Source organism: Dendroctonus ponderosae, unplaced genomic scaffold (genome assembly GCF_020466585.1).
Source record: "Dendroctonus ponderosae isolate FM_Combo_2020 unplaced genomic scaffold, Dpon_F_20191213v2 Dpon_F_20191213_6, whole genome shotgun sequence".
In the NCBI taxonomy this organism is placed as follows: Eukaryota; Metazoa; Arthropoda; class Insecta; order Coleoptera; family Curculionidae; genus Dendroctonus; species Dendroctonus ponderosae.
This window is the reverse complement of record NW_026018814.1, coordinates 1,212,232-1,223,094: the sequence shown is the minus strand read 5'-3', so window position 1 is coordinate 1,223,094 and position 10,863 is coordinate 1,212,232. Positions and strand designations below refer to the sequence as shown.

The 10,863-nt window shown below is 39.0% G+C and overlaps 1 protein-coding gene across 4 annotated transcripts in view; it reads left to right on the top strand.

The window, feature by feature from the left end:
- Positions 1-10,863, top strand: part of LOC109536335 (RNA-binding protein Pasilla) — a 38,755-nt gene that overhangs the window by 1,584 nt on the left and 26,308 nt on the right. Inside the window, exon 1 of one of the 4 annotated variants that reach the window (XM_019902506.2) lies at positions 280-667. The exons of 1 other annotated variant lie outside the window; for it this stretch is intronic. In XM_019902506.2, the coding sequence (XP_019758065.1) occupies positions 550-667 (118 nt within the window). In that variant the 5' untranslated portion in view covers positions 280-549. 2 more of the 4 variants (XM_019902507.2, XM_019902508.2) reach the window with 2 other exon arrangements.

Here is a 10,863-nt window from a genome sequence, read left to right as displayed (position 1 = left end):
ACTTTGCAAAAATCAAACGGGCTAGCCGCAAACGTCCGTGCCGTATAGCGTGAATAACCCTGTATGGTTGTAAATAGACGAGCATTTTCTTAGTATGATGCAGAAAGTGCAGTAAGTGAAAGGATTATCTCTGATAATCTGTGAATGAAACTCATGAAACTGGATGAATTTTGAAACTGAGCGTGGAAAAGTAGTGATGGACTCAATGAGGAACAATAAACGGTTGTTTTTGGCCGCGCAACAAATGAACGAAAGTGGGGATTCCTGCGCTATCTAATCAGCAGGCACACCGACACCGGTCGGTCCAAGTTCGCTCGGGCCATGCACAAGCACATTCGTCCACTTCGAGCAAATTCAGTGTGAGTCGTGAGTCGTGCCGCGTTGGAATCACGCGCGTTCCTGCAACAGCGAGCAAAGCGAATTCGCATAGAGCGCTCGTTTGCGTTCCGATCAAGTCCTGCATAGTGTGCGCAATAACGCTGCGGCATCAGCAGTGCGAGTGTGTGTGCATCGTCCCTTATTCCTGCTCTGCGCTGATGGACTAAAAAGATGGCCGCCGACTCGGGTATGGATACGTGCCCTTCGCCGGAAATCGCGGACTCCAGGAAACGACCCCTGGACGGTGAGGTGGAAAACGGAGACTCCAAACGTTCACATTTCAGCTCAGGTAACTCAGCACCCTTAGCCGGCCCACTTAGGCTAGTTTAGTCCAGTCCAGTCCACTTATTGCTATCGGCGCCCTTTCTACATTGCCGCCATCGACGCCATCGACGCCGATGCGGAGTGTCGTCGGTGCACAGTGGCGCGCCAACTCTTCCATTGTGTGAGGAGGGAAGGACAAATCAATCGTCCGGCTGGCGGCAACGGGCGGCAACTCGGCGGGTCTGTTCCGCGCGTCTGAGCGGACATGTAGTTCAGCCTGCCTGCTGCTCGATCAGCTGCTCGCTTCGTGTCCTCCTACTGCTGCTGCCACTGCTGTTAATCTCCTGCTTGCGATCGTGAAAACACCACCACGTCTAACCGTGACGACACCACGACGCGGACACCCGCATATGTTTACCGGAAAGGCCGGTGTTCTGAGGTGGCAGACCGAATTTTTCGCGCTCCATCTGATCCCACTTCTAACTGGTTCCTGCTGCTAGCTTATAAATGATACAGGACGGCTCGTTTTTCCTGCGGAACTTGATGAACTCCCTGCCCACCGGTGAGTTGTCGTCGCTTTGGTGGAAGTCCCTCACGGGCTGGGTTCGATTAACATCACTTTCGCCATTCCATTTACCTTTTAAATGTGCTTCTTCATTTTTCACATGCCTCTTCCCCGTCTTCATTCGCGTTTTCCTTCCTCACGTCTGCCACATCATTATGTCACGTGCATTGCTGCAGTTATTCATGCAACGATCTCGGCTGTTTGGGTCGCAGTCATTAAATTTTTTTATCTTATCGTCGGATGGGTAGCGGAAAATGCAGCAGCAGGATGTCTCGGCTTACGTCAAGTAGCTTGCCAATTTTTATCATCATTTTTTAATGCGCTGCATGTGTGGCAAGGTCACATACGTCGTACCGTTGGATGGCGATTCAACATCACGCGCGCTTGTCGAGCAACAACTCACCTTTTCACCAATTTGAAAACGAAAACATCCATTCACTTTCTGCTTTATCAATCTGTGTTTTTCGCGATTAAACCCACACAGGGCAGATGAAAAGTGTCTCCAGGTTCCGTATCCGAAGCACAAATGCTGCAACGAATGTGCCATTTTCAAGCTGGTAAGTTTTTCGAGCTTTTAGACTGTCGCGACAAGGATTTCTTCCTGATGTTTTGCAACCACGACTTGCCTGCATCTTGTTTGGTTGTTCGACGCAGCAACCAACTAGTGCAGAAGATTGCGCCAGCCTAAAAGTGCGGAAAACTCAAGCATATTCATTCCCCAGTTTTTTCGGGCTTTTAGGCCGTCGAGGAAATAACTGTTTCCTGACGTTTCGCACGCACGAGTGACGTGCCCCATCAAAGGTGTGTTCGCGTCGGCTGCGTCTGGACGAGACATTATCGACTTGGACCTAAAAGCTCGAAAAACCTCCCCAGTTTCAAGCAATGTTCGCGAAAGCCAATGCGATTCCAAATCATCTTCTTCAAGCAAATTTATAGCCAATTACCAGTGAAAATTCCGTATTATTTACGAGAATAGCGTTGTAAAGTTGAACAGAATTAAATGAGAAATTTGCCTAATTGTTCAAACTCTCCAAAAAAATCAGCTGGTATTTCGGCAGACAATTCATTAATTCGTTCAGGCCCACGATAATTAACTTTCTCCGTAAATTAATGGCATAGGAAACAGTCAAACAGCGCGAGATCGGGGCTGTGTGCAGGCCAGTTACTTTTTCGGGCGAATTTTCGGTTACACCAAACCCAACCAAATTCGGTTGAATTCTCGAGTTTCAGATATTTGTCGGTTTTAAGGCCGAAGGAATCGATAAAGGCAAAGTAAAGACAGCTCCCATTTATAAGTAATCACAGGGGACTGTCGTACATTAAAGAAATCGATGCTCATTTTTCTCAGTTCTATTTTACGTTGGTTTCTTCACCAAATCTGTGTCACACTCTCCATAGATCTTGATTTTCTTTGAGCGTCGTTCCAAGGCTTTCTAATCAAAGGCTCTTTGCAATAAGCGACTGAATAATATTGTAGAAGCTTCATTAGAACACTCTATGGCATTCATTGAATGTGTCGTTAAAGTAGCGGTAATCGTTAGAGTGATCACAAAGTCTTAAGAATGCGGGTTGAATATATTGACTTCGGGTAATTCAGATAATTAGTGTTTGGAGAGCTTCAAAACCGAGTTTCAAGTGTCTTTCCAACGAAATAGTTAAATGTGGAACTGGACTGAAACTTGTGAGTTTTGTATGTTAATTTATCGATTGACCGATGAATGACGGAAGTGATGATGTTATTAAGCAAAAGTTGCAGCTGTGGGCAAAAATGAATGTTAATTCTAGTCACAACATTACTCATGGCCTCATTTAATGGCACTGGATGATTTGTGGATGTGTTCCAACCCAAGCATACTGAACATTTATGCTCGATCTAGACATGAATCATTAGACGATTTCCTCACTTTTTCACCAAAAAAAAATTGCAAAATGAAAGTCCCGGTTATATTCGGCAAACATTTATTACACGGTCATGACATTCTGACGCTATTTATTTATTGAATAACAGACATTTCCACTTTATTTATAATACAATCTGTTTTGAGGGCGCGGTCCCCGTTCCGTCGTCGTTTAACTGTTACAAGGTCCTTGTGCAAAGAACAAGTGCAATTGGATACTTTTGATTTCATTATTGCGCTAGATTTGTTTTTGACTAGTGGTTTGATTTGCAACCAGCCATTGTTTTCCAAGATCCTGCTGTTTGCTCTGAACAGCTCCAATTCAAAGTGAAACCAATTAGATGTGCGCTAATTAGCAACCACCCTTGTGTTCAAAAGACGCCCACGTCGAGCAAACTTTGCGCCAACGAATTCATTTTGCTCGCTTTTGTTAATTGAAATTTAAGGCCTTTAGGTTGAAAAGCAAAAAACGATTACACGGCTTTTATCGAATAAGTAAACCGTCACTAAGGCGAATCTAATGCAATTCAATTAATTGAGAAATTATTAAACGTGTCACCGATATTTATTATAGATGTGAGGCAAGCACGGAATCTATTTGATTTTATTAGCCAGGTTTCTTTCGAATGTTCCAACTAGTAAGTTTTTTATGAGAAGCCTCGTATCAGTTTAATGGTCGGAGCACTAAAGCGGAAAAAGGTGCAAACGGGCTTGAAAGGGTAGCTTCCACAATCCCAGCACAAGACGGGCTTTGGGATGTTTTCTTTCATTTGGGCTCAGTCCTGGGGGCGCGCTAGAAATTCCATTCGATAAATCTGGGCCTGTAGAAGGGGCGACAAACTATTAGGAAAGGCGCCTTAATTGAATAATTTACTGGAAAGGTCCAGCTCCCGGGGGGATTTTCAAAGGTCCATATTGTTATTGCTGTTTAAGTATTGTTTTGCAACAATTTAATGAAACCGTGAATTGTCGGATAATGTCTTTAATTAAAGGACCATTCGGTTAAGCGACATCCCGCTCGAAGGACCAAAACCTACAGAATTTTTAATCGCACTAAGAATAGCTAGGCATTCTTCGGCTGCTTCAGGCAAGGCGGCCAAAACATTTTTTCGAAGTTACTCTTGACTTGCTGACATCATTTCTAAAAGCGAATGTTACGACCACGTAATATCTTGTAGCCGAATGGCCTGTTTTGAATTTAACATGATTTCTTTGGGATGCATATAATGAACTAAGCGAAAGATTAACGAGATTGGAATACGTTCACTAATCTGAAGTGTTGTTGTGTACAAAATGGGAATTTACTGATCTGTCTGAACTCGTTCTATATGGGTTTGTTGATTTGAAGAAGTTGTGGTTTAGTTTTTGAGGGATTTTTTTGCCAATTTTACTCTAAAAAGATTATTCATCATTTCTCAGAAAGTAAAGCTTTTGGAAGCGGCTTTTGAAATTTCAAAAATAATTTTTTTTCGGAATCTGAACTGAATCAAAGCGGTTGTTGCGAATTAAACAACGGGCCAAGGAATTCCGGGCGGTTCAATTGCAAGTAGTTTCTAAAAAAGTTTTTTGCAATCCATTGGAAAGTGGTTTAGTTTGCAGCAAAACTTTCGCTCGAGGTTTCGCACCAGTTAATTTCCAAAAATCGTTTTAGTTTTTGGATTCCCTCTGGTCTTTCTTAGCCAAACACTTGTTTCCTTGTGCTTCTAAATCTCCAACAGGTAAAATATTTGGAAATTCACTGTAGTAAAACTTTTTTCCCTGCAGTATAGGGTTGAATTTTGAAAACTACCATTACAGGTAGTGTTTTGAAAAGTTAACCGGTCATTTTTGGTGTTTCTAAGTTTAAAAACTTGTTTTTTGCTCTTTTTAAAGTTCAAAATCTATTCTTTTTGCAATTCATTTGAAAGTTGTTTAGTTTGCAGCAAAAGTTTTACTCGAGTGTTCATTAGAATCAAAAGTTTTTCTATGTCAAAAAACTGCTTTCGTGGTTTTTCTAAAGACCAAAAACTAGAAGTTTTTTGGAAATTAATTGAGACTAAACAATTTTCCAAGAAGAGAGACCTTGAGAGGTTTCAAACCTTGATTTGAAGAAATTGTGTTCTTTAGATTTTGGGAAACTTTGTACGAGTTTCACCCTAAGAGCTTCTTGACTTTTCCAGGAACTGAAACTTTTGGAAGAATTTCTAGACTACAGTCAATTAAAAAAAAAAATAGTTTTTGGACTTCCTCTGGGTCATGATGAAAAAAAATCAGAATCGTCTTCTGGTTCGGCTCAAGTCGAAAAACGCTAACATTTTTGGGAATTGACTGAAGTAAAACTTTTGCTGCGAGTTAAACAAGTTGAAATACAATTTTTTTGCAATTTGTTCAAAAGTTGTTGGGTTTGCAGTAAATACTTTACTCGAAGTTTTCCTACAGTCAATTCCGAAGAAAAGTTCAGTTTTTCAACCAAAAAGTCTTTCTAATTCCAAAAAGTTGACATTCGACAAATTTTTTCGAGGTTCAATCTAGAAAAATTATTGATTTTTTGAAGAACTGGAACGTGGAAGGGTCTTTCTTAACTACAGTCAATTTTCAAAAACTTGTTTCTAAGCTTCTAAAGTCTTCTTAAAACTTGTTAGGAAATTGACTAATGTGAAACTGTCGCTGTGAACTAAACAAGGTCCAAAGGAGTTCCCTGCAGTTCAGTGCAGATCTCTCTAAGATAAAAACTTGTGTTTTGCTCTTTTCAAAGTTGAAAAACTATTTTTTTGCAATCCATTGGAAAGTTGTTTGGTTTGCAGCAAACATTTTACTCGATGTTTTACTACAATCAGTTAAAAAAAATAGATTAGTTTTTGGACCCAAAAGTCTTTCAAAAGCCAAAAATATAATTTTTTTTGGAAATTGGTTGTATCTGAACAATTTTGCAAGAAATCTCATTATTTCACTGGGTTTATTGACGAAATTGTTCAAATATTTTTTAGTGTTTGGAATTTTTTTTACGAGTTTTCCTCCTGATTGATTTCCTCTGATGATTTTTGACCTTAAACTTTTCGAAACTCCAAAAAGGAAGACTTTTTGGAAATTGACTGTAGGGAAAGTTTTGCTGCAAGCTAAAGACTTTCTTTGGTCTTTTGAAGTTCGCAAACTTCTTTCACTTTTGAGTCAATTTCCAAAAATGTTTTAGTTTTTGAACTTTGGAGCGTTTTTGTCAGTTCAAAACTGCAATTTCGTTCTACCAGTTTTTGCGTGTTAATTATATTGAATACATTTTTAAGAATTTTTGAAATATCGCAAAGTGAGGCTGTAAAAAACTGTAAGTCTTTTGAAGAAACTAAAAATAGTTTTTTCGTAATATTCAAATTATGAAAATTGATTTAATCACGAATTGAATGTTATTTCGTATGCTAAAAGAGAGTAAACATTCTCGATACAGCAGTAAGCCTTCAAGTCAGATCGTCTAATTGAATCATCAACAGTTTATTAACATTTTCGATTAAATACAGTTCGTAACCTACATCACGTGCGAGATTAGTAACTATTCTGTCATTTCCTGTTTAATATGGGCCTGGAAAGATTTTATCTAATTCCATTCATTCCCGCAGGAAATTTATGAGCTCCGCTATCGAGTGGGGTGAATAACAATGTTTTTAACGCGTTTATTAAGGCACATGGGATATGGGGAACGGTGAAACCTTAAGCTTTATTGTAGGTATAAGTGAGATGTGATGGCTTAGCAAATGGCTTGAGAATGTTGATTAAGTGCTAAAATAGAGGGGTTCAGGAGAACGTTTTCGGAAATTTTGCTTCAAAATGTGGTTTTTCACATGCTGCGAATGTTATCTTCTTCAACTGGATAGCACTAGCTTAATGAGGAAAAAATGCGTCATTGCTGGGCAGTTACGCGATTAGATTTGTACTTCTATAAGATCATGGAAAATAACCAGCAAATCAACCATTGTAAATAGTTCAGTAGCTGATTCTTTCCAACTTTACTTGTTCAATTATTCATGCTTATCCCACATAGTCCAACCAAAGTTTGATATTTTTAGTCGCAAAGCGAGCTGATGTGTTTTAAACAAACATTTGGTAGGATGAAGCCGATATTAGTTAACCTTCAGCCTAAGCAAATATGAGATAATTTAAAACAAATGCCTACTTAACGAGATATTCCAATCGTTACGCAATCGAATGACGGCGCAGAATAGAAAACTGTTTACATGATCAAACGGTTTCGTTTATTTCTAATGTGAATTTAATAGTCACCCTTCTATTATCCGATGGTGGGCATTTACATGCAAGTAAATACAGTCTTAAATACATGAATGGATGCGGCGAATTTTCTTAACAGCACGCAATTGATCGTTTCCTTCAAACACGTCCATTATCATCAGCATGTACAGACGCAATAAGTCGAGGCACATCACGTTGCAATTACCACTAGATTTTCAGTTGAAAAGGAAACCCGAGAGTATTTATGATATTATTCATTCAATTAATCATTCATGCGAAAGTTGCGCCCCTGCAGACCATCACGGCCATGGAATTCAATATTTTAACGGCCTAGACCTAGATTCTGCCGCATATTGCTCGATTAGAATGGCACATTCAATGCTCTTATCAAGTGGAGAATATTCTCTGATTAGAAGGTTTTTTTGCGTCTAGAGATCAATACTATTGCCTGAAGGCAGATTTGTTAGGATTTTTGTTGTGTCTTGGTTTTCTAAGCGTTTCAATGTTCACTGGGCGACTGTTGGTTAATTGCAACACTTCAACTTCCGCCGCTGTTAACATTCTTGACATCCTGCTTGATTAGCGTAGGAAAATGCCCCAAATTTTCACTTTTATTTGCGTGGAAGTTACACAACATCACACCAAAAACACACAGCAGTGTACAGTAAAGAACGTGTGTGTTATAAACTAAATACAAAGTGAGTAGGTATCTGAAGTAAAGCTGAACAAAACAAAAATCGCTTTGTGTTAAGGCCACCACGTGAAAGACCGAAACTGGTTTGAGGAATGGTTGGGCTCGGCTTCTTGTAAGCATCCAAAATACAATTTTCGGCTATTTTTCATCAATATTTGTTCTGCACAATTTCCTAAGATTCGTCCAACTCATTAATTAATCAAGGACTTCTACTTTGGGAACTTGTTTCTTACTACGCGCAGTTTGGTGGCATTTTAATTTGAACATTTATTCTTTTACCATCAGATTCTTTATTATCATAGAGGATTTTTCAAATTTGGCCAAATTAATGGGCTTTTTGTCTGCTTCAAAACGGGGCTGGACATTTTTCAAGCAGCCAATAATATGCTGATTTGAGCGTTGAAAACTCAACAGTTTCAGGAAAAAAAATGTCACAGCACTGAAGTTTTCGGTTTTGTTTCAATTTTTTCAACCATTTCTGTATTGGTACATTATTTTTCAACGATTTATATGAAAAATTAACCAGTTCCGAATTAATCTCGCGATCAGTGTTCAAAAAATTATAAAATGTATTCTATGGTTTACGCCTACAGGATCTGATGCCGTAATATGTGATTCAACAGTTTGCTGTTTGAAAATTTTGAAAAACCCACACGGAAAAGTCGGTTTTAATGAAGCCAGTAGTGTTCAGGAAGATCGAGGCAAGACGCCCATCTAAAGTTGATTTAGGCATTGTCGCTTCCACTGAATGTTGTGAATTGAAAATGGCCAAGTTTGGAGGTCCACAATGATCATCTTGTGTTGATGTTTCAGTTGTAAAAACCGGTTGGGCCAGCTTTTGCCCATATGGATTTCAGATACCTACTGTTGCACAACGTTGAAGAATTCTTTAGCGATCTTATTAAAGGTCGGCGGTGTTGGATTTTAAATCACTTTTGCAATGGCGAATATTGCAAATTTTCGTTTCAGATAAATGTTTCAATTTGCCAAAATGAACTTGACCTGAACATACAGTTCAAATGATTGAAATTCCTAATTTGAAACCCAGAAAGATCGAAAGTTGAACTTTGTCCTTAAAGATTTAACTATTTCCAGGTGAAGATCATATTTCCTTTGCGCCAATTTTAAGAACATTCGTTTGACAAAATACACATCGGATTTCTAGTCAGCTTAATGCATCAGTTTCTAACGCTTTTAAAGTTAGAACGCATCTTATCTGGTGCCCATGTTCATTTATAAAACCAGCAGATTATCAGCCAACTACACGGCATTGGGGATTCGGGAATAGCAGGAAGACGATTTATGTGTTAGTGGGTCTAGGTTGAATCGCTGCGGATTCGCCGGATGCATCGCGGCGCCTGTGACGTCACGGGAACGGGTGACGTCGGCAAATAAAGCTTGCGCCAAAATGCACTCGATTCAGCCGGGCGTTTTGGATAAAACTGGGCAAAAGGGGAATTGTTGTCGTTTGATTCTGGAAGCGCTCCATGGCCTATTTCAGGCAGTAGCGCTGGGTTTCAACCGTTTTTTGCAACTAAACCGCTATTGTAACTGTTCCAGTATAGTTTCTTTGCCTGCTTTCAGCACGGCGTATATTCATCGCATACATAGCTGTTTCTACCTTCTAAACGTCCATTAGCTTTTGTCTAGATCCAGCAGGCAGAATAAACCCGAGCGAGATTGTATGTACGTCGTGATTCAGGCAATATTGTTCCAGGGATCAATTTTCCTGCAACAATATCGTTATTGTGTTGCGAATGTTGCAAGCGCTGAATGACGATATCTCATTTTCAAGAATGGCCGACGTAAGATTCGGAAGCATTTTATCTTGGAACGGACGTTGTCTGTTCCCTACTTCGTATGGAAATGTTGACACCGTGTAGATAAATGACCGGTAAATAGGATAGATTTATGGAAAATATTAGGGGATGTTCTATTTACATATTTTCCATGCATATGAATGAGTGTTGCTTTCTCCGTAATTGATGGTTTATGGAGGAAGTAGATGGAAGAGTTTCATTTTGGGTCAATTTCTTGCGGTTTGAAAAAACTGTGGTTTTGGAATAACATTATTTAGTTTTCGGCAATAGCGTACATAGATATTTTCATTGTGTTCTTCAGACAGTCTCTTGTTGGGTTCAAAAGTTGACATTTTCCAAAGGAAAGTGACTATTGCGGAATTGGAATGGAAAATTGGTCGCTTTGATATTCATTAACAGTCTTAATTTTTGAGGATATTTATCACAATATTCTGTATTTTGTCTTTTTGTCGTGAAAATTATGTAGTCTGAAGTACTTGGACGAGTTCTTCGTTGCCATCCAATTTAAACAGTTGAAGCTTGTTTTTTGGCCAAAAGGTTTGTGAGGAGTAGAGGCCGGTTTTTTTCAAAAATATCAAGTTTTTTAAAATGCTTGCAATTCTAGATCATTTTCATACAAAGGAAGGAAGGAATGCAACCACATAATTGAAAAACACTCTAAGACTTTTGATCTTTGTTTTTAGCGGTCGCGTTTTTAAGCCGACGAGATCTTCCTTATTACGCATCCAAATACTGTTTATTATTATTTTTTTAGGTCACAAACAAACAATTGAGCTGCAAAATGTGCATGTAAAATTTTGAATTTTGATCGAAAATTTCATAAGGGGTGGAGGTTAATTTAAAAAAATGTACTAAATGTCTTTAAAGTGCCTCGAATTCTACATCATTTTTACCTAATCGAAGCGAGGAATGCAATGAGCTCATCGAGAAACACGTTGAAATCTTTAGATATAAAATAATTGGAATTTTGACCTATTTTTAGCAGTTTTTAGCGGGCTCGTTATTTAACCGCCAATATCTGTCTTTTTT